Raw genomic sequence first — 22,376 nt, 5'->3', positions numbered from 1 at the left:
CCCTGAGCAAGGAATAGAACCCAGGAGTCCTGGCTCCCTAGACCTCACTCTCTCTCAGAGTTTAAGGTATCTTATTTCACGAGGGCGGTGGGGAAGTCTCCAGATTTCCTCTTCTCCCAGGGACCCTCCATCCTGCCAAGGGCAGCTCCCCTACACCCTGTTGGGCAGCACTGTGCAAAGGGCCAAGGATTGCTCAGCCAGCACTCAAAGGCAGCCGCCTCTGAGGTGGAAGAAGGCAGCTGTTTAGCAGCCGGGCAGTAATGGTCCACAAGGACCCCTTACCACACCCGGCACTGACATGCAGCCGCCTCTGGGGTGGGACACGTGCAACAGCTGCACACGGACGCTCAGCGCAACCCCCACCCCTCCCACGGGGAGGCCGCAGCCGAGACGCAGAAAATTGAGGGGGGGCTTTCCCGCCCCGACTGTAGCCCTGAGCCCAGGCGCGGGACGTGGCGGCGCGCAGGCTGGGGCGGGGGCAGGGGGCCGGGCCGGGGGATCGATCCCGGCCGCCCAGCGGCTGTTGCCAGCTCGGCGAGCCGCGCTGCGCGCCCCATGCAATCGGGCGGCGCCGGGGGAGGCCGAACGCGACCGAGGCGGCGCAGGGGGCCGCGGGCTGTCTTGCCTCGGGCGGCGCGTCCCCGGCGAAGGCTCCTAGCCCCCGGCCGGTGCTCGCCACCATGGGAGCCGTGAGGGAGCCGCTGCGCCGGGGCGTGCTGGGCTCCTTGCTGCTGCTGCTGGGTGAGTCGCCGGGGCGCGGGCTGCTGGGGGCATGGGGCGCGGGGAGCCCGGGTTGCTTGGCATGTGTGGGGTGGGTGTGTGGGGCCTCTGGCATGTGTGCTCCTGGAGATGGGGCAGCCCTGCCTCCTCGGCGGCTGGAGGCCGGGGGGCGCATTGCGGACGGTGGGGGGAGCCCTGCCCCCTTGGCGGCTGGGGACGGGGGGCGCAGTGCGAGGGGGGGAGGGGAGCCCTGCCCCCTTGGCGGCTGGAGGCCGGGGGGCGCAGTGCGAGGGGGGGAGGGGAGCCCTGCCCCCTTGGCGGCTGGGGACCGGGGGGCGCAGTGCGAAGGGGGGAGGGGAGCCCTGCCCCCTTGGCGGCTGGGGACCGGGGGGCGCAGTGCGAAGGGGGGAGGGGAGCCCTGCCCCCTTGGCGGCTGGGGACCGGGGGGCGCAGTGCGAAGGGGGGAGGGGAGCCCTGCCCCCTTGGCGGCTGGGGACCGGGGGGCGCAGTGCGAAGGGGGGAGGGGAGCCCTGCCCCCTTGGCGGCTGGGGACGGGGGGCGCAGTGCGAGGGGGGGAGGGGAGCCCTGTCCCCTTGGCGGCTGGGGACGGGGGGCGCAGTGCGAAGGGGGGAGGGGAGCCCTGCCCCCTTGGCGGCTGGAGGCCGGGGGGCGCAGTGCGGACGGTGAGGGAGCCCTGCCCCCTTGGCGGCTGGGGACCGGGGGGCGCAGTGCGAAGGGGGGAGGGGAGCCCTGCCCCCTTGGCGGCTGGGGACGGGGGGCGCAGTGCGAGGGGGGGAGGGGAGCCCTGTCCCCTTGGCGGCTGGGGACCGGGGGGCGCAGTGCGAAGGGGGGAGGGGAGCCCTGCCCCCTTGGCGGCTGGGGGCGCAGTGCGGAGGTGGGGGGGAGCCGCCTTGGACCATAGTGGGGGATGAAGGTTCACATCCCTTGATTTCCCCTGCCAATCCAAGGAAACAGGGCCCTACCTGATCCCTCCTTCTCCAGTCTCCCCACAACCCTTTGCCTTGCATCTGCCTAGAGACTGGCCCACTCCTTTGTCCCACTTATCACCCCCCCCCCCATGAAATGTGTGCCCATGGCACTTACCCCTGCAGATCACACCTCCAGGGCTACCTTTGCCACCCAGAGCCCACCCCAGAGCAATGGGGCCTGACCCCCATTTACCGCAGCACCTGCCTGTTGGCATGGTCCCAGCCCTCTGCGGGCAGCTGGGTGTATGTGTGTGGGAGGGGGGTTGTCTTTTCTGTCTCTCTCCATTTATTTAGTCTGATCCTCATTTGTTGTTGTTGCTTCCCTCTGATCCGTTGGGCTTTGATCATTGGCTGGCTCCTGGGTTGGGGGTGGGGGGGTTTTGTCCTCCTTGTGCCACATGCTAAGAACAGGCTCTGGACGCTTCAAATGAGGCCCTGGCAAGATCAGGTCAGGCCCAGGAGGCGACTCCATCTGTCCTGCCTGGGGCTGGCTGGCCAGGCCCCAAGTTGTGAATATGGACGGATCTGGGACTTTGGGAGGGGTGGGGATTGGGGCAGGGCTCAGGAGGAGTCTCTGCCCCCAGGTCTGCACACCCCACGGCTCCCCAGCTGGGACATCGTGGTCCCTGTTCCAGGCCCGAGCGCTTGCTGGTTGCACCGCATGGTCAGAGCTTTGCCCACCCCCAAAGGAATTTCAGTGGCGAAGCAGCATAAATCTCCCTCAATTCCCCTGCGGAAGGGTGAGTTGCTCTGCGGGCCCTGCGGGCCCTTTTAACGATCACAGCTAGAAGTCATGGGCCTGATTTTTCATTAACCTTCTGCCCTGGGGACACTGGGCAGGGAGGGGCTTTAAACCACCTTGGCACTTCTTATATTCCAGGCCCTGGCCTGCCCCTGGTGTAAATTAGAACAGCCTTAGGGTTGCTCTAATTCACCCCCTCCTTCCCCCGGGGAGCTGCAAATAACTGCAGGGTGCTCTGGCCACACCACTGATCCACCGCCCAGGCTGCTCCATCCCAGCTCCCAGACCCGTCTCTTCCCTGCAGCACCCACCCTCTGCCCTGGTGACCGGGCAGAGTAATTGAACCTTGTGAGAATCAAGCTCTGGGGACCCTGCTTTCCTCCTGCAACACCCCAAGGAATTAGTCGAGCATGCCAGCGCTGCGTGAGTCATATTCCATTCCAGACTGCTGGAAGATAACGGCCTAGGACTGCTACCGCTGGAGAGATGGGGCTCGGTGATGCTGAGGTTCCCAGTTTGCACCTTGATGACAACAAAGGAGAGGAGTTGTTATGCTCTCTCGGCATCATGAAGGAGCCAGCCCCCCGCCCTGCCCCCCGCGCGCTGCATTTCAGCCCCATGCCTTAGAGAGGAAAACAGGCTCTGTGGCTGTGGCATGGGATTGGGACCCAGGGCATCTGGGTTCAAGCCAGTGGCTGCAAATTGAAGCTAGACAAATTGAGGCTGGAAATGAGACATAGATTTTTAACAGTGACGGTAATTAAGCACTGGAACAATTTACCCCAGGGCTGGGGAGGATTCTCCATCACCCGCAGATTTTAAATCAAGATTTAAATCTGCTGTTCCCTAAACCCTTTGTGCAGACTGAGCGCTTCAGGGCAGGGACTGTGTCTCTAGCTGTGTCTGTGCGGCACCTGGGGCAATGGGTCCTGATCTCAGCTGGGGCAGGGACTCTCTATCCGTGCAGCGCCTGGCACAGCGGGGCCCTGATCTCAGCGGAGGAGTCGAGGCACTTCTGTAATATAAACAAACAATAATAATCCCAAGTCTAGGTATATCAAACAGTCCCTACCCTCACCCCACCCCCCCAAAAAATCCTCACTCAAACTGACTTCTGATTTTAAACCACAATATATTATTTTGAAAGCCCAGCAGCAGAAAGGCAAATGCACTGCTAAATATTAGATTGGGAGCCTGGCGTTCTCCTTGTGTCTCACAGCCCCCGCCCCCAGTTGACACAGGCACCCCCAAGTTCAGCTGTCATCCCCCCGGTCTGTTTAACAGCACACCTGGTCAGTTTCATAGTCGGGAGGAGGGGAGGAAAGGGGAACCGGGAGCAGAGCCCAGAAGTTCCAGAGGAGCCCCCCAAAGAGTGAAACTTTTCAGACCTTCCAGCCTGAGTTTCCAAAAAGGGGGTGGGGGGGAGAATCTGCTCCTGATCTTTTTTTCTGTGCTGAATTTAAACCCTCCCAACCAGGAAATGCTACTTAGAAACCAAAGCCAGGGTGAGTCACTTTCCTCACCACAAAATATTCACTCCCTGGTTCAAAAAAACCTTGAATGTGTCGAACTGCCGCCTTCGAATCTTTTCCGCTGCAGCTCTAGGCTGCTGGACGAGAGGCTGTGCCAGGAAAAAGGGGGCCTTGGAGTCCGGGGCCTTGTGATCCGCTCCAAGTGAGGGGGGTGTGGGGGCGGCTAGGGATAGGCAGAAAGGCAGCTCTAAGGAAGGGCCCCTGATCTGAAGAGCCAGCCCCGTTTGCCTCTAGAGAGGGTTTAAGATCAAGGCACGAGGGGAAGGGTATGAGCCATTGACTCTCTGGCCCACAAGGGGCAGATGGGGGCGTGACCGGAGCACAGGTGCCATGGCTATTCCCTGCCCCCCCAGGGCCCATAGCGGGTGTGGCCAGAGCACACTGTAGCTATTCCCTGCCCCCCAGGGCCCATAGGGAACCCTGGAACATCTCAAAGCACACACACGGCCTGGCAGTTAGCACCGAGGCTCAGCAGGGGCTGTTCGTCTCTTTGACATGGCCCAGGTGGGGGCGGGCAGGTGTGTTTGGCTCTGGATTTTCAGCCTTAGCTCTGGTCTGACTGGGAGTTATCAGGAAGTGGAGGGGTCTAGTAGTTAGAGCCGGGCTAGAGAATCAGGACTCCTGGGGTCTATCCCCATCTCTGCCACTGACTCTGTGTGTGGCCTTGGGCCAGTCACTTTGCCTGCTCTGTGCCTCCGTTTCCCCATTTGTGCTTGGACGATATGGCCGAGGCCGGCATATTGAGAGTGGCGGTGGTGCCTGACTGCTGGGATCATGGCTGTGCTGTGCGAGAGCTAGGGGCTGGCATGATTGCATTGGCTGGCCAGCTTGCTCCTGGCCTACCTGCGTCTGCCCTGCAGTACCAGCGTCACCATGGGCGCCCTAGGGGCAGGGACATGTCGTCTCGGGGATCCCATGGGTGATCCTGTACCTGGATGCCAGTTACAAAGCTAGTGACTCCACTAAGGCTTATTCCCCACTCTGGTGCCAATGGGAGCCTCCGGTCGGGCCCCTTGGCACAGCTGCCGTAAGTGCATCTTCCCCCCCAACTCGCTCCCTATATGTGGAAACCTTCCTATTTGCTCAGCCACCACACAGGGACCTCTTGTTTCTCCCGTGGTGCTCACCCGGCAGCAAAACCCCCACCCCTGCCTCTCTGCCTTCTCTGTCAGCTCTTCGGGGCAGGACCTGGTTTCAATTATTTTGGCTGGTGAGTTTCGGCAGTGCTGGCTCTAAGGCCCCTCGGCGCCCGCTGGCGGTCTGTGTAAACGGGCCTTTGTGCAAACGAGAATCAGGCCCTGCTGCGTGTGGTAAACAAACAGGAGTCGTCTTGTCCCTAATGGTTAATTAGCTCCTTGGTCCAGGAGGCAAAGGCAGAATGAGATCCAGCAGTGGGGAGTGGCAGCTGGGCAAATTCAGGCTGGAAATAAGGGGCACATTTTTAAGAGGGAGGGGAATTACCTAGTGGACGGCTGCCCTAGCGATGTGGGGTGTCTGTCTGTAAGATCCACTCTGGCTCATGCAGTCGTTATGGAGCTGGCTGTGGGCATCTGTTTGATAATCTCTGACTTGGATCGCGCAGGAGCACGATGGTCCTTTGACATCTGTGATCCAGCCTGAAGTCTTAGGGCCAGGCTTATAAGAGTTCACCCATTCAGGCACCTAGTCCATGCACGGAAACGGCCTCCGTCTAACTAAATCACAGCCAGGAAATGGCTAGATCGGTTTAGCTGGCTCCTGTCAATTTGCCGACACAAGCAAAACTGCGAGAAGCCGGGCTGAAATCAAGGTACGAGCGTCTGTGCCAGAGTGAACGAAATCGGTGCCGAGCACTGCCCTTTAACGTGCACCGAGAAACGTGACCCATTTGAGACCCAGTCCCTGTTGTGTTTTGTCTGAGCAGCCTGGATCTCAGCTAGCTGCCAGGTGGCATGACCCGGGTGTGCAGCGCATGTGTGTGTCTGGCTAGCTTGCCTTGCACGGTGCAAATGCAAGAGAAGGAGCCTTTTGTGCATCCTGCCTGCTGCAAGCACTACCGGCGCTGCATTCCCCCTCCTCCCTATTGTCCCCTCGGCATCCCAGAGCTGTCGCGCGCCGAGTCCGATTGTCCCTGTGGAGGATGAGGCAATAGACCCGGGTCTGCGCTGGGACGAAGGCTGGCATGTCAGGCTGGCACTAGCTGTCCTCGGGCGGGGACGAGCAGGGGTGGAAACGCTCAGGGACGGGAGCAAAGGTCCTTGGGTTGGGCTGCAGAGCAGAGCCGGCAGGGGCTGGTTTGCCTCACTCCCTAGTCTGTTTGATCGGGGAATCTGCTGGGAATTAGGCCCCTTTTCTGGCTTGTGATTTGTTCTGTGCTGAGATGTTTTTTCTTAGCTCTTCCTGAGGAGCTGCTAAATAGCTGAGGTTGTAGCAGTGTGAGCTCGAGGCCGGAGCACTGGATTGGGACTTGAGGTCTGTTCCTGGCTCTGCCACTGGCCTTGGGCACCTCAGTTCCCTGCTTGGTGCCTCAGTTTCCCCTCCTATGTCCTGTGAGCTCTCGAGGACAGGGACAGTTTCTCCCTGTGCGCCTATGCAGCGCCTGGCACGAGGGGGCCCTCCCTCTGATCTCTAGGCACTACCATAATACCAGTGGGGCTTAGACCCCTGGCTTGGCTCCCGCCTCCCGACCCTGCTTCCCAGCCGTGACCTCTGGGGAGCTGCAGGTGAAGGCGCCTCTCAGGGCAGCTGTCTGTCTGCTGGGAGGGTGAGGGAAGCTCTCGCCCTGAACTGCCCCAGGAATCGCAGCGGCTCCCCCATCCGCCCTGGAAGTCAGTTGATGCCCGTGTAGTTCTCCTGGCTGCTGGCCAAGGGAGTGTTGGCGTCTCTCCTCCCGCGCGAGGGGTTTAGCCCTTGGGGGCTGGTGCACCAGCGAGGCAGGCGGCTCCAGCACAAGGCAGGAAGCAAATATGTAGCCAGTCACTGTTCTGGCTTCTGGAAGCAAATTTACTGCTCACGAGGGAACGGCTGAGCTGGGCAAAGTCTCCCACCCGCCCAGCTCCTCCAGTGCCTGTCAGTCCCTACTCATAGCCCCCCCTGCTGTCCCCGCACTGGGCACCCCCCCCGCCCCGATCCATGGCTCTGCCAATGCCCCTCAATTCCAGCCCATGCCACCGCACTGTCCCACCAGGGCTCCCCCTGCCCCTCAATTCCAAACCCCACTCCCCCTTGCCATCCCAACCCAGGGTTCCCCTCAGTTCTAACCCACAGCTCCCCCTTCCCTACCCAGGGCTCCCCCAGCCCCTCAATTCCAACCCACAACCCCCCCCACTATCCCAGCCCAGGGCTCTCCCACTCCTCAATTCCAACACACAGCCCCACCCCCCGCTATCCCAGCACAAGGCTCCCATCTCATCCCTCAATTCTGACCCACAGCCCCCCCCCCACTACCTCAGCCCAGGGCTCCCCCTTTCCCTGCCCCTCAGTTCCAGCCTACAGGTCCCCCCACCCCCAGCTGTCCCAGCCCAGGGCAGATGCTGCCTAATCCTGTGGCTTTGTAATGGAGACAAACGTTCACCAGGAATTGGTCTGAGATTCCTACACTCATGCCACCTGTGATTGAAAGCAAGGACTGGATCCAGGGCTGATGGGGCTCCTTGCTTGCCCTTTGGGGCCCTTGTGCCTTGACCCAGTTCCCAGCAGGAAGGGGTTGGGCCCAGTATCTGGAATCCCGGGCAGCGTCATGGTTTGTGCTCCCGGCAGCTGTGGACTGGGAGTAGCCATGGGGCAGAGGGCCGGGCGGGGGAGAAAAGGGCTGGTGAGCTGAGTCTGACCCCAATGCCAGGCTCCAAACCAACCCCACTCCTCATCTCTGTGGAGCTCCAGCGGCTGTGAGACCCCCGGGGGAGAAGCACCCTCCCTGGGTTCAGGAGCACCTATGTGGCCCCCTCGCAGGCCTGGGGAGTCAGCTGAGCTATGTAGCCCTACGGACTTTCTGAGGAAGCTGCCATAAGTTAGAGCTGCCTTGGGGCTGCTCTGGCTTACGCTGGGGGCTGCTTCGGCTTCTGCAGTAGCAGTGCAACCTGCTCCCCCCACCCGGTGTGGGATCGCTTTGGGGATGCAGCCTGGAATCTGGCCCCATCTGAAACCACTTCGCAGACGAAAGCAACACAGCAAAAGTGACACTTCTGTGATGGCCGATGGAGAGTGTGCTCGGTAGCCTGAAGCGGCGGGGCTGACTAGAGAAGTTGTGGGGGCAGAGAGGCAGGCTGTGCTGAGATGGCTGCAGAAGAGGAGGGTGGCCGATGCTGGGGGAGCAGAGGGGGAAGTTGTGCAGCTGGCTCTGGGAAGGTGTTGGGTCCTGAGATGTGCTTGGGAGCTGTACAGGTGAGAGAGGATGTGGGGGATGCAGTTGTGCTGGAAGCAGGTGGTTGAGTCCAGTGGGTGCAGGGGGGCTGGGACAGGGGGAGTGCGAAGGATTTCCCTGCTATGGGACTGAATGACAGGGGAGGGGGTAAATCATCACTTGCCCCTCGGTTTCTGTAAACCAAACCTGAGGCAGCTTTCTCTAGTGGTTAGAGCACAGATCCGGAAGCTGGACTCCTGGGTTCCTTTCCTAGCCACTCGATGTGTGACCTGGGGCAGCCCCTTCCCCCTCCCTGTGCAGCGGCAGCAGGGGCTGGGAGGTTTAGCTTCTCGGGGTCGGGGCTGTGAAGAGGTCTGGGATCCAGGGCTGGAAAGACCAAGGGATTCAATGGATGCTATCTGTCCACAAGTCCCATCTGCTCCCACCTGTGATCCATGTCCCGGGGCCTCCTCCCCTTAAGCCACTCCAGTTCCCTTCCCTCCGCCGCCAGCTGGCCTGGTCTCTGCACCAGGAGCCAAGGCACCTAGGGCCAGGGTGGAGGAAGCCACTTTCCAGTGGGAGTTCATATACCCCCACATTGCCAGGACTTGAACTCTGGGCCTCCTGCACCATGGCCCTGGCCTCCGCTGCTGGAGCTGAAGGAGTGATGCTGCTGGCAGCAGTAGGCTGTTGTCCTGTTGTGGAGCAGCCTCTAGAGGGAGACAAGCAGCATGTTGCTAGTTGGGGGCTGAGAACAACTGACTGTTGGGGAGAGCGGTGCTCTGGACTTGCTTGGGTGGAGGATGGGTCCAAGGGATGTTCCTGGGGGATGGGGTCTTGGAGGCATGGGGGATGGAGCCCATTGGTTGGGGGCTGTTCACTCCAGAGGAAGTACACGGCTAGTTGTGACATGGGACCCCCCAGGGGATGTATAGGGGGCCTGAGAAGGAGAGCGTGCAAGGATGATGGAGTGATGGGGGCACAATGAGGGGGGTGGGGCTCTGGGGATGTGCTTGGCAGGGGTTGGGGCCCCTAGAGGAGCCCCAGGAGAAGTACTGTGGGGTTCCTGGGAAGAGGAGTGTACTGTGGGGACACAGACCCCAGGGGGGCACAGAGGTGGGGGATGGGAGCTCCTCGGCCCCTATGCGCTGAGGGATGAGACGGGCTGTGCTCTGTAATTCCCCCTATCGCTAACGCCTCCCCTTCCTTCTCTGCAGGGCTGTGTGGGGCGCGGGAGGTGCACCTGCCCCCAGGGCCCCTGTTCCGCGTGGAGGGCACGGCCATCTCCATCCCCTGCAGCGTCTCGGAGTACGAGGGCCCCACGCTGCAGCACTTCGAGTGGTTCCTGTACCGCCCGACGGCCCCCGAGATCTCCATCGGCATAGTCAGCACCAGGGACCCCGCCTTCCCCTACGCCCTCTTCAGCCCCCGCGTGCAGAGCGGCGAGGTCTCGGTGCAGCGGCTGCATGGCGACGCTGTGGAGCTGCGCGTGGCCCGGCTGCGGGCCGAGGACGCCGGCGTCTACGAGTGCTACACGCCCACCACCGACTCCATGTACCATGGCAACTACAGCAGCAAGGTGGTGCTGAAAGGTACCTGGGTGCCGTGCAACTCGGGACTCCAGGGCTGGGGGCTGCCCCATGCACACCGCCTGGCTCCCAGTTACCCCATTCCAGCCTTGGGGACAAGACAGGGAGGGTGGCTGTAAACCCCCCTTATCGCCCACCCCCCCAGTGCCAAGATGAATCCCTAAAATAAAGATCCCAATTCTCCGCTGCCACCCAGACCCTTGTGTGTGTCACTTGCACCAGTGACGAGGGCCAGTGAAGAGGGCTGAGATCATATCGCCCGTCTGGAGTTTGTTCTTCAGAAAGGGGAAGAGGGACAGAGCGTGGGGAACCCCACAGTTCCTCATACCCTGCAGCCTGGTGCAAATGAGGCACGAGGAGGTGGGTGGCTGCGGTGCATCAGGCCGCTATAGTGACTGACCCTGTACTTGTTCTCCGTACCATGGTAGTGCCCAAGGGCCAGGCCTAGGTCAGAGCCTCATTGCGCTAGGTGCTGTACAAATGCTCTCTGCCCTCAGTCTGTTGCTTCAGGGAGGATTCTGTTTTATGCACTCCCTATAGTCTGGATCATACCAAGTCCTGCCCACAGTGTAAATTACAGCAGCCTTGAGATTGCTCTATCTTACTCCCCCCCCAGGGTTCCAAGTTAGAGCAACCTCAAGGCTGCCGTAATTTATACCATGCGCAGAGCTTAGTATGATCTAGAATATGGGGAGTACAAGGCATCCCAAAGCCTGACCCACCGCCCCCCTCAGTTGTCTCAGCTACTCCCCCCAACAGCTCTGCTGATGCCCCTCAGTCCTGACCCCCAGCCCCCTGCTGTCCCAGTCCTAGGGCACCTGCTGAGTCGAGAGTCTCCTATATACACAAAAAGGGCCCAGTGACGGGCATGCGCTTGACTCTCCCGGCACCGGCTATGGAGCCAGAGGAGTGTTGTGTTGCAGGTACCTGTCTGTGCTAGGGCCCTTCGTGGGGCCTGGGCCTGGCTCTGAGGAGGTGAAAAGTGACTGCACCCAGGTGTGGAGTCACCCTCACGCGCTCTGTCCCCCTGCTGCCCTGAGGGGAATCTCGGGGCTTTTTCCTTTCCTGTAAGGGAGCGACTTGTGGGAATCCCCGGCGCCCGCATGCCAGGCAACGCAGCATGGATGGCTGAGATCATATCGCCCCTCTGGAGCTTGTTCTTCAGAAACCAGGGACCAGGGACAGAGAATGGGGAACCCCGCAGTTCCTCATACCCTGCAGCCTGGCCAGGAGCCAGCTGCGCCTTGGGATGTTCCCACTTGATTGGGCTCTTTGGATTCGCTCATTGGGGTCTTCCCAGAGGACCAGCGAGCTCCTGAGCGGGATGGGCTGGGAGACATGCTGCAGCCTTCGCAGAGCAGAGCAGGCCCCAGCAGGGGGATTCGTTTTGTTGGGTGAGAGGGGTGTGGGTTGGGATGTCTCTGGGGCATGGCAGATGCACAGGAGATCCAGGCATCTCCCCCGCCCCCCCACCTATACCTCACGCTCTCCCTGCCTGGCATGGGTGGGGTGCGCAATAGGGTCTTTCACCTCAGAGAGGCCCAGGGCTCTGGCTCTTATCTACAGACCTGGAGCAGCTCCCACCCGCCATGGGCATCAGCCCTGTCCTGGAGGGGGCCCCCTTGGACAGGAGGCAGCCGTGCGCTCGCCCCAGAGCCGGGCAGCCTGAGCCCCAGTGCTGGGTAGGGGAGTTGGGCTAGCAGAGGCTGTGTTCTGCCATCCAGAGGCTCTGGAAAAGGGCTCCAAAGCTGCGGGGGGTCAGCTGGGTTTAGGGGCCCAATCCTGCCAGGCATCGTCAACTTCCACAAAGGCTGCTGGGCCAGAGAGAGCAGCTTGCAAACCTGCGCCCTGGCTCAGTGGCTGCCCTGGGAGTTGAGTGCTTAGGCCCGAACAGGATCAGGCCCCTTGTGGCTACAACCCAAGGGTTTGGCCAGTGTCGCCCCGTGGGGGTGAGAGTGGAGTTTGGGCTCCGTGGCCCATTGGGACCTCAGTGTCCTGCAGGGGCTAGTGACTGAGCTGCTCTGGGACTCTCTGCCTGGTGTTGGGATAGCTCCAGCCCCCCGTTTCAGCCAGCAGGGGGTGCTGAGGAGCCAAAGGGCGAGCTGTGGCTTTGGGGTCTCCTTAGGGCTGCGGGGTTTTCTCTCCCATCAGCCTGTGGCCTACAGGCATTTATGGCCATGGGGCAGCGTCCAAGGGGATTAAAGCTATGGGGGGTCTGGGGGGGGGGGAAGATATCGGACATCAAAGGGAAAGAGCCGTTAGAGCGGGAGAGGGTTGATGGGAGCCTGACTCCTGGGTCCTATTCCTGGTTCTGCCCCAAACTCATTCTGGAACCATGGACCAATCTGGCTCTGACTCGGCACCCCCCAGCTCTCTCCTCCCCCACACACTTTCCCTGAGTGGTGGAGCTGAGGGGTCATCCCTGGGCATTTTGATTCCCGAACTCCAGTGACCAGCAAGACAAAGCCAGGCCTGACCGTGCTCACATCTATGTCTCACTCTCTCTCTCCGCACCCCTGCAGTGATCCCTGACATGCTCTGGGTCTTGGCCCCCACACCCAGGCCCCATCTCCGAGGCCGCATGGCTGGCACCTCCCCGCTGCAGCTCAGCTTGTCGGAGGGCCAGGAGCTGCAGCTGAGCTGCACGGCCCAGAGCCAGACGCAGCAGCACACCCATCTCTCCGTCTCCTTCGGGGTGTCGGCCCCAGATGCCCCCGTGGGGCGCCAGACGCTGCAGGAGGTGGTCGGGGTGCGCCGCGACTTCGCCGTGGAAGCTGGCGGGAGTTTTGCTGAGCGGTACCGGGCTGGGGAGCTCTCTGTGGCCAAGGCAGGCAGTGAGCAGTACAAGCTGGTGATCGGGCAGGTGCGCCCGGGGGACGCGGGCACCTACCACTGCACAGTAGGTGAATGGATCCAGGACCCCGACGGCAGCTGGCAGCTGATTGCTGAGAAGCGGGCAGCGCTGGCCCAGGTGACTGTCCAGTCCATCGGTGAGTCCTGGCTGGCTCCACCCCCAAGCCACGTCCTGTGTTGGTGCTTGCTGGGCTGGGCTCCCATGAGGAGGGCAGTATGGGGCAGCAGGGCATTTGCTGATGCTGCCTGTCAGGCACGGGGGGATCAGGCACCGGCCCTGCGTGAGCTGCTAGCGCTGCGCCTGTCGGGATCCTGCCTCTTGGTCTGTCCCCACCAGCAGGGACCGCATGGCCTGTTGTCCCCCGAGATGGTGCAAAGTGCAGCTCCGGTGCAAAGTGGGCGCAAATCAGAGCACTCGTGTTTGCACGATCGCTGTGCAAGTGACCAAGTGGGGCAAGGTGGCAGGGAATCAGACCCTTGGGCCTCGCGGGAGCTGGATTCTGTGGTTCCCCTGGCTGGCTTCACAGGTTGAGGTTTGTGTGAAGGGCTCAGCAGCTTGGCAGGGAAATATTCGCGCCCCCCCTCCCCCAGGCAGCTTCAAAGTGAATGCAGAATTCTCCTTCACCCCCTGCCCTCAGCTGCTGTGCAGCACTGCTGTGTGGCTGTTAAACAGCAGCCATGCTCCACCCCAGAGGTGGCTACATGTCAGTGCTAGGTGGAATGATCTCTGAGCATGGGGTCGTTTGGGGCGGGGCCGATGGGGCTGTGTGGATGCTCTCACTCCCCCAGCTCTCTCTTTGGTTCCTTTTCAGCGAGCCAGCTGGCAGTGTCGGCCAGTCCGCCCAGGGTCCGGCTCAGTGCTGGAGATGCCCTAGAGCTTCTTTGCAACCTATCAGGCCCCGTGCCGCCTGCGCCCCACGTGGCATACGCCGTGAGCTGGGAGGTGGGCGAGGGGGACAGGCTGCTGGTGGCGCAGCTGGACACGGACGGGGTGGCCGTCCTTGGGGAGAGCTATGCCAACAGCCAAGTGGGCCGGCGCCAAGTCTCGCTGCAGAAGCTGACACCTGACCCCGGCTCCTACCGGCTGCGGATCGAGTCAGCCCAGCCAAGGGACGCGGGCACCTACCGCTGTGTGGCCCGGGCCTACATTCGCTCCCCTGATGCCCAGCTGCGGGAGGTGGCCAGCAGCAGCTCGCAGGGGCTGAAGGTGCACATGAAATCAGAAGGTACAAAGCTTGGACTGGGTGGGGGGCTGGCATGCATTTGGGGGGGGGCCCCCTTTGCACCCCTACTCCTGCTGTCTGCCCTGTGCCCCTGGCCATGCTGATTCCTATTGCTCCGACAGGGTGTGATTGGCCTGGGTGTGAGCACCCCATAGCCAGCGCTCCTGCCCCGCCCCCTGCTGGGGGAGGCCGGGGCTGGAGTATTTAGGAGCTCCCCCCACAGCTAGTTCTCCTGCCCTGTTCCCTACAGCGCCCTCTGCTGGGGGATGCCTTAAGGGCAACTTTGTGATGTTTTTTAGATGTTCCCTCCTCTCTGCATTTCCATGTGTGGCCCCAGACCCTCTGCCTCTGCTGGCATCAGGCTTCAGCCGGTGGGGGATGTTCAGACCCTGCTGGGCCTGGGGGCTCAGCATCTGGGCCCCAGGCCATAGCTCCGGTGCACTTACTCCTGCTGCCCTTGTCTCTCCCCTGCAGCTGTGGTGCTGGAGGTCTACGCGTGGCTGCCCGTCCCCGCCACCTACCGCGGGGACACGGCCGAGCTGCTGTGCAACATCTCAGTGGAGTCAACCCAGGCCGTCCACGTGGCCGTCAGCTGGTGGGTGGAGGTGACGATGGGGGAGGAGGAGCCCCAGGGCCGGATGGTGGCGTCTGTGAGCCGCGAGGGCGTGGCCGAGCTGAGCAGGCGGGCGTCCGGCGGGGACATGAGTCTGGACAAGGTGGGGCCGCAGTGCCACCGGCTGCGGCTCCACGGGGTGCAGCCATCCGACGAGGGGAGGTACCACTGCGCCGTCACCGCCTGGGTGCGCTACCCTGACCGCAGCTGGTACAACGCCGGGGCTGTGAAGTCCAACTCCGTCGCCGTGTATCCCTACGCCCGGGGTGAGTTCTGCATGCACCCCCCTACATTTATCCCTATGCCATGGACAAGTGCCGCTTGGCGTTGCCCATTCCCCGTGTATCCCTACGCCCGGGGTGAGTGCTGCGTGCACCCCCCTACATTTATCCCTATGCCATGGACAAGTGCCGCTTGGCGTTGCCCATTCCCCGTGTATCCCTACGCCCGGGGTGAGTGCTGCGTGCACCCCCCTACATTTATCCCTATGCCATGGACAAGTGCCGCTTGGCGTTGCCCATTCCCCGTGTATCCCTACGCCCGGGGTGAGTGCTGCGTGCACCCCCCTACATTTATCCCTATGCCATGGACAAGTGCCGCTTGGCGTTGCCCATTCCCCGTGTATCCCTACGCCCGGGGTGAGTGCTGCGTGCACCCCCCTACATTTATCCCTATGCCATGGACAAGTGCCGCTTGGCGTTGCCCATTCCCCGTGTATCCCTACGCCCTGGGTGAGTGCTGCGTGCACCCCCCTACATTTATCCCTATGCCATGGACAAGTGCCGCTTGGCGTTGCCCATTCCCCGTGTATCCCTACGCCCTGGGTGAGTGCTGCGTGCACCCCCCTACATTTATCCCTATGCCATGGACAAGTGCCGCTTGGCGTTGCCCATTCCCCGTGTATCCCTACGCCCGGGGTGAGTGCTGCGTGCACCCCCCTACATTTATCCCTATGCCATGGACAAGTGCCGCTTGGCATTGCCCATTCCCCGTGTATCCCTACGCCCGGGGTGAGTGCTGTGTGTGCCGCATCTCCCCCATTCCCCGGTTTATCCCTCCGCCATGGGTGAGTGACACTCGGTGCTGCCCATTCTCCATGTATCCCTACGCCCTGGGTGAGTGCCGGTGTGACGCCACCCCCCCCATAGTCCTGGGTGAGTGTTGGTGCATTCCCCTCCCGCCCCCCTCCCCCCACCGTGTGTCCTTGCTGAGTGCTGCCCCCCAATGCGCCATGCATCTGTCCAGCCTGACAGCAGAAGCTGCTGTGGGGCTGGGAGGTGCCTCTGGGCAAGATGGGGCTGGCTCTGTGCCCTCTACCAGAGGGCAGCCTAGCTAATCCGCCTCCCGTCCAAGCCCTCTCCACCTCCTGCCACCCGGCTTCTCTGCCAGCTCTCCGGCTGATGGCCCCCGGGCCCGGTTGCTCAAAGCCCCCTCCCGCACCAGGTCTGACGGGCCTCTCTGCTCTTCCCCCCCAGTCATGGACACCCTGTTCATCCCCCTCATCGTGGGCGTCGCCAGCGCCCTCTTCACGGGCATCACCATCCTCGCCACCATCACCTGCTGCTTTATGAGGCGGCTCCGCAAGAGGTGAAGCACGCACGCGAGAGACCGGCCCCAGGGCACTGCAGGTGAGTTGGCCTCTGAGCAAGGGGCGTGGGTGGGGGAGGGAACTGCATTATGCCCCTTCACCTACCCTCTCCTGCTGGGGGGATGCCATAGAGCAAGGCCGGGCTCCTCGCTCCCAGAGGCTTTGCTGTGTGCCCAGGTTGTTCTTGGGCAGCAGATTTACTTCCCCCGGGGGCTGGGAGAACTGGCACTGCCCATATGGATCACACTCTGTGCGCCCTCTGAAGGGATGGGGGTAGAGGGGATCCGATGGGAAATGCTGCATCCATGATCCTTCTTGGGGCAGCTCTGCTCCATATTGGTGGGTGTTCTTTGATCCCCGACACACAGCTAGATCTGCTGCTCCCCACCTCCCCCAACTTGTGCCCAGCCCTGCCAAATACAGTGTGAAGTCCCAGGGGAGCACCACTCCAGGCCCCCTTGAGCCAGGCTTTCAGGGGGTGTGAATCAAAAGCATATGAATGATTTGCATCAAATGCTGCACCTGGGGCCAGTCTTGGGTCTGTTGTGTTATAGTTTCGGATCACACGACAGGCCACGTAGGAGAAATCGGAGACTAAAGAGGTTTAGTCTGCGTGTGGCTGGGAAGGTGGGTCTGAGTGTTAAAAGCTGGCCCTTAAATTTGTGCGTGTCTTCTGCCCTCTACTGGATGGATTCAGATCTACTCCACTATTTGTCATAACCCCTGTACTGCAAACAGCTAATGGAGATTCTCCTTTAGTTCCAGTGGCAGGGTTCTGGGTTCTAACTAGACCTGGTTAGAAATTTTCTATCAGAATGTTTTTTCTGATGGAAAATGTAGTTGCCACAAAACCAAATGTTTCTAAAGTTTGGAAAAACTTTGATTTTGCTGAAACTTTTGGGTTTTTTTTTTTCCCCCGTCACATAAATCTCAGCAAAATCCTTTGTTTGGGGTCCAGTTCCACCTCAATGGAAACATCTTGGTTTGTTGAACGGAACCAGAATGTTTTGTTCTTTCTTCCAAATCCGCTCAACATTAAAGCGCATCTTCCTGTGTGGCCGCAGTGCCTCATGGGAGTTGTAGTTCAGCCTCCGAGCCCACCCAGAGGGAAGAATGGGGGTGTGAGGCACCGGAACTACAAACTCCCATGAGGCACCGCGGTGGCACAGGAAGATGGTTTGTTTCAGATCCGTTCAATACTCAACAGCGTTTTGCCATTTCTTTGAACTTCTGTGAGAAACTTGTGACATTTTGACCTCCTCCTCCTGATTCAGCACCAAAAACAGGTGAAATATTTCCAGGGGACGGAAGCTTTTTTTCTGTGCCCAGGTCTCGTTCTAAGCCAACTGGCCGTGGTTCTTTGGGGTTTCCTGGTCCGGCTGCCCTTGATCCTACCCTCTCTCTCTCTGCAGGTGCCTGCTCCATCTCGCTCTCCTGTCAGCCTTCACTCAGGCCACTGGGCTCCCTTCTTTTCCCGCCACTTGTGACTTCTGACTTCTTACCTCCCTGGACCGGCTTGGGCAGCTTTTCAGCTCCTTGGACTGCACGCTGGCTTCCTCCTTCATTTGAGTCATTCCATTTTTTTTTTCTAAACTCAACCCAGATCCAGGCAAGACCCTGGCGAGAGATGGGAGAGACCCTGGGTCCTGCATCGGGGCCAAACTTTGCCCTCCCAAGAAGTTGATGCATCCGTCTGAGACATCCAGGCTGGAGACGTCCCTCCCCGGAGGACATGAGGAGCAGCGGCACTGTCTCATCTGCTCCTGGACTCGCTGCTTCCCTGATCCTTCCCTACCCGGCCTCTGTGACCTGGGGTGGGAGTGTGGGGGCTGCTTTTCCCTCTGCTGACGTTGCTGCTGGAGACTCTATATCCTCCACCCCCTCTGTCTGTAACTCTTGTCTCCCCTCCCCTCCCCTCTCATGTGTTGGGCTGTCCTGTGGATCTAGACATGTGTGGACTCTGCCCTCGCCGTGTGCGCAGGGAAAGGGTGTATCATTCCCTAGGGGAGGAGCCCAGTGGCTCTGTGCTCTGGGGAACCTGAGACTTGATCTACTGGAGACCTCAGAGTCAGTAACGTGCTTGTAGCCTACAACGTGGACAACAGCCTGCTACTGTTGCCAGCTGAGGGAACTCCTCTAGCCGGAGCAGTAGAGCCTTGTGCTTTAGAGCTGAAGGTCCTGGGTGCAAATCATGCTGATGACCTATGCTCGGGTCATGGTTATGTGACCTCAGGTGACCTGAGAGGGGAGAGGCATCTGCCTTCGTGTAAGAGAAGAAAGGGACTCTAATGCCAAAGGACTGAGGGCTCCAGCCTTCCTTGGTCCCCCCTCCCCCACTTGAGGTTTTAATTGCACCCCAGCTCTGCCTTCAGGAATAGCCGAGCAGCCTCTCCCTGCCACTCCGTGGCTGGAAACACTCAGTACCAGTGGCTGGGCCTGCCCCCAGAGCAGTCCCTTTGCAGCCAACAGGTCCGATCCTGGTATATCCCTCATGCTCACTGCACCTGTGCTCTCAGGCTGATCTGATGGCATTTTACCCTGACTGTGAGAAATCCTGGCCCCACTGAAGTCAATGGAAAACCCCCCATGATCTGCAGTGGAGCCAGGATTCCAGCTGTGGTGTAAACGGCAGAATCCGGCTCATGTATTTCTCTTAAAGGGACACATGCATCAGTGGCCATGGAGTTTGCGTTTGTTAAATAGATCCTAAAACCTGATATCTGTGGAGAGGGGCTAAAACAATTGGTGGCAGGTTTTTAATGAAACCTTCCCCCAGGTCCCTGCAAGAGTGAAAGTGCCCAGGCTGGCAAGAGACATGCCAAACGAAGGCACTGGGCAGAGGGTGAGAACCGCCGCTGGGCTGCTGGCGTTGCTTGCCCTTTATTCTTCTGGGTGCTGGGGAGTCGCCTAGAATGCCAGGCTTTAGAAAAGAGCGGTTGGTTTTGATGTTGTGGTTTTAATGTAACAGTCATACGACAGCCAGGATTTTCCAAAGCTGCCTGGAATGTCGCTGTTAAAACCAGGGCAATCGGCCGTACACGTTGCTGACACGGTTTAGAAAAACCTCTACCCACGTAACGGTCGTTCCTGTGATTGGTCTTGGCACAATGGGGTGTTTCCCAAAATTACCCTATCAGACGAGCACAGTATAGTATGTGTTGGAAAATAACACGTTTATACAGATAAGCACTAAATAGAGACAACCACTGTACATAGATGTATAAATTATTAGTCTCTTTTTAGAGATATAGGATCACATCCTTATCTGGTGAAAATCAACATAGCTCCTTCAACAGGACGCCACTCGGCAGGATCGAATCCTTGCTGTAAGGGCCCGAGCCATCTGGCCCTGATGCAGCAAAGCCCTCGAAATCAGCCACTTGTTCCATTGAAGTAACTGGGAATGCTCCTGTGTTTACAGGTAAACACACGCTTTGCTGAATGAGGGTGTCTAACCCCAGCAGAGGATCTGATCCTGTCTATCCACAGCGCTATACAGAGATCTAGATAGATTTAGTAATGACGGTGTGGTATAACATCACTAGAGATCATCCCAAACCTTTGTAACCATTTTATGTTGCATGTTAGAGAGGGAAGCCGTTTTCCGGAACTCAGGGTCGATGTGGAATGTTTCTAGAAAGTCCATTTTATAAACATTTCCGTTTTGGCTCACCTGCTAAATTGGGTAGTAACTGTGGTGTTGCTGGGGGGCACGGGAGGGGTTAATGCCTGGTTGTTGGGTTGTTTTTTTTTTTTTCTCACTCTGGAGAGTACAGCTCAGATTTGGTTTAAGTCACAAAGCCACACGCAATTCAGCTTGACCGACTGTTCAAGGGAGCCTAGGGAGGGGTTAACGGGTCGGGATTCACGTGTGCGAACCCCAGAGCCTTGCCAGGCCTATTGCCTTTAGGTTTAGTGACTGATGATTCCTGCAGACCCCAAGTCTCTCCCGTGGATCTAATCCGTTGCCATGGAAATCCTGGCCCATGTTGGGAGCAGGGGTGGGGGAGTTGGACTCATTTTTCATTAACGTGATGTGGTGTCACAAGGAGGTTCCCGTCCTAGCAAAGAGCATTTCCTTGTATTGTTCCCCAGGGCCTGCCTATAACTCCACAGCGCTGCACAATGGCCTTTTACAGTCGCTGCCTGGGCTTCTGGGCACAGGGCTGGAATAGATGGGGCAGTGGAGGGAAACCCCGTGTGGGAAAGCCAGGGCCCCCATGATAGGGTTGCCTAATCATACAAACCCAAACACCCTTGCCCTACCCCTTCCCCGAGGCCGACCCCGCCCTACCTCTTCTCCGAGGCCCCACCCTGCTCACTCCATCCCCCTTCCCTCTGTCACTTGCTCACTCCCTTTCACAGGGCTGGAGCACGGGGTTGGGGTGCAGGCTCTGGACTGGGGCCGAGCGATTTGGAGTGTGAGAGGGGGCTCCAAACTGAGCCTGGGGCAGGGGGTTGGGAGGGAGTTTGGGTGTTGGGGCGGCTCAGGACTAGGGCACGGTGTTGGGGTGCAGGAGGGGGCTCCAGACTGGGGGAGAGGGTGGGGGTGAGGGGTGTGGGCTCCAGACAGCTGGCGCTCTCCTGGGTGGCAGCACAGCGGGGCTAAGGCAGGCTCCCTGCCTGCCCTGGCCCTGCACCACTCCCAGAAGCAGCCAGCCTAGCCTGGTGAAATGGATCTGAACCCAGAGGTTTCACTCGCTGCCCAAAGTCACTTGTAATCTTCCTGGTTTAATGAGGCTTCCTGTAACTCCCGGGGATGGAGAATCTGAAGGAGGGCGCTTTGTTGAGTGGTTAAAGCCGGAGACTCCTGGGTTTTATTTCAATCACCACCACTGCCTCACAGAATGGCCTGGGGCGAGTGTCAGAAAAACCCAGTGTCTGTGTTTTCCCCCATGGTCATTGTACGATGGGCTGATCAGAACCTGGGATGGGGATTGTGGGAGCTGTCAGCATCTGTGTTCTGGGCTGCATCAGCGTAAGGCATTGCAGCAATTTGAGCCCCTCTGCCTGGCTGCACTGGGGCAGTTTTCAGGTGCTGTAGAAAGCCCATCTTGGTGAAGTTCCCTAGCCCGTCTCCCCTGCCCCACCCTCCTCATGACCCTGGCGGGGCTCATCCTAGTTGTTGCCCTTGGAAAGGACCACGGTACCCCTCTGTTTGCTCCCAACCACAGGCAGAAAGGGGTCTCAGGACAGACCTTTAACCCCCCCACGTCTCCCCTGCCCCACCCTCCTCGTGACCCTGGCGGGGCTCATCCTAGTTGTTGCCCTTGGAAAGGACCACGGTACCCCTCTGTTTGCTCCCAACCACAGGCAGAAAGGGGTCTCAGGACAGACCTTTAACCCCCCCACATCCCCCCACCCCTATGGGCCTGAGGATTTTGTCTCCCTCTGTAGATTGGATACCTGACCTGGCATGGTAGCACAATAAGGCCCATCTGGGCTGTGACCCATGTGCCTGTGTGGAGTCCCATAGTGGCAGAGTTTGCCCATGTGGCTCTGATGGCAGGATCAGGGCCATGGTATGGAGGGTTTTGAATCCCCCACCCCCACGCTGTTTGCTGGGGAGGCAGGTTCAGCTTCAAGCCTGATCATGCAGCAGTTGGTAACGTGATGTGGTGTCACAAGGAGGTTCCCGTCCTAGCAAAGAGCATTTCCTTGTATTGTTCCCCAGGGCCTGCCTATAACTCCACAGCGCTGCACAATGGCCTTTTATAGTCGCTGCCTGGGCTTCTGGGCACAGGGCTGGAGTAGATGGGGCAGGTAAACGGTGAAACTGTCTTCGGGGAGCAGCCCAGGGTCAAGCCAAAATCTGCCAGCAGAGCTTCAGAGTGGGAAAACTTGAGAGGGAAATCCTATATCGCAAACGGCTGGCTTTGCCAGGGCTGTGGGTGAAGCCTCACCTGTTGGAAATGGAAAGACTTTAACAGTCCAAACAGCAATGTCACTGCGCAGGCAGATTGCGTCCTGCTTGATACTCCCCTTTCCCTCCCAGCTGTGAAACAGGCATGCCAATTTCATATGGGGTGCTAATCCGTTTCACTTTCAGGTTTGCAGCTTTGGGTTGCCAGGGGACTCGGTGTGGGGGGAGCAGAACTGCTAATCATTCAGTGGTGAATTGCATTCCATTCCCCACAAATCAGAAGATTAGCTTAAAAATCATGACATTTTAAAAATAATAAAACAATACATTTAGGTTCTTTCTA

At 59.6% G+C, this 22,376-nt stretch overlaps 1 protein-coding gene and 1 long non-coding RNA gene across 3 annotated transcripts in view; one reads left to right on the top strand and one right to left on the bottom strand.

Annotated features, from left to right (window-relative positions):
• LOC142070082 (uncharacterized) overlaps positions 1–1,965 on the bottom strand; it is a 7,735-nt gene extending 5,770 nt beyond the window's left edge. Inside the window, exon 1 of the long non-coding RNA XR_012666015.1 lies at positions 1,825–1,965. This is a non-coding gene — a long non-coding RNA (uncharacterized LOC142070082). The remainder of the gene's footprint in view (positions 1–1,824) is intronic.
• IGSF8 (immunoglobulin superfamily member 8) lies at positions 280–22,376 on the top strand. 2 transcript variants are annotated; one of them, XM_048828384.2, is made up of 7 exons: positions 280–741; positions 9,522–9,896; positions 12,416–12,883; positions 13,559–13,972; positions 14,444–14,848; positions 16,058–16,210; positions 17,774–22,376. In XM_048828384.2, the coding sequence occupies exons 1-6, from the start codon at positions 681–683 to the stop codon at positions 16,171–16,173; spliced, it is 1,839 nt and encodes a 612-aa protein (XP_048684341.2). In that variant the 5' UTR covers positions 280–680; the 3' UTR covers positions 16,174–16,210; positions 17,774–22,376. The 2 variants fall into 2 exon arrangements, with proteins under 2 accessions (XP_048684341.2, XP_048684340.2); XM_048828383.2 differs by having other exon boundaries at positions 283–741; positions 17,583–22,376.

Source organism: Caretta caretta, chromosome 24, assembly GCF_965140235.1.
Source record: "Caretta caretta isolate rCarCar2 chromosome 24, rCarCar1.hap1, whole genome shotgun sequence".
Classification (NCBI taxonomy): Eukaryota; Metazoa; Chordata; order Testudines; family Cheloniidae; genus Caretta; species Caretta caretta.
This window is presented reverse-complemented; position numbering and strand designations above follow the sequence as displayed.

What these genes read in the sequence shown, in the direction of transcription:
- IGSF8 (XM_048828384.2), top strand. Translation starts at nt 681, where the DNA reads ATGGGAGCCGTGAGGGAGCCGCTGCGCCGGGGCGTGCTGGGCTCCTTG. An exon ending in CAGCAAGGTGGTGCTGAAAG is followed by an intron (nt 9,897 to 12,415) that starts GTACCTGGGTGC and finishes GCACCCCTGCAG; the next exon opens with TGATCCCTGACATGCTCTGG. An exon ending in CGTGTATCCCTACGCCCGGG is followed by an intron (nt 14,849 to 16,057) that starts GTGAGTTCTGCA and finishes CTTCCCCCCCAG; the next exon opens with TCATGGACACCCTGTTCATC.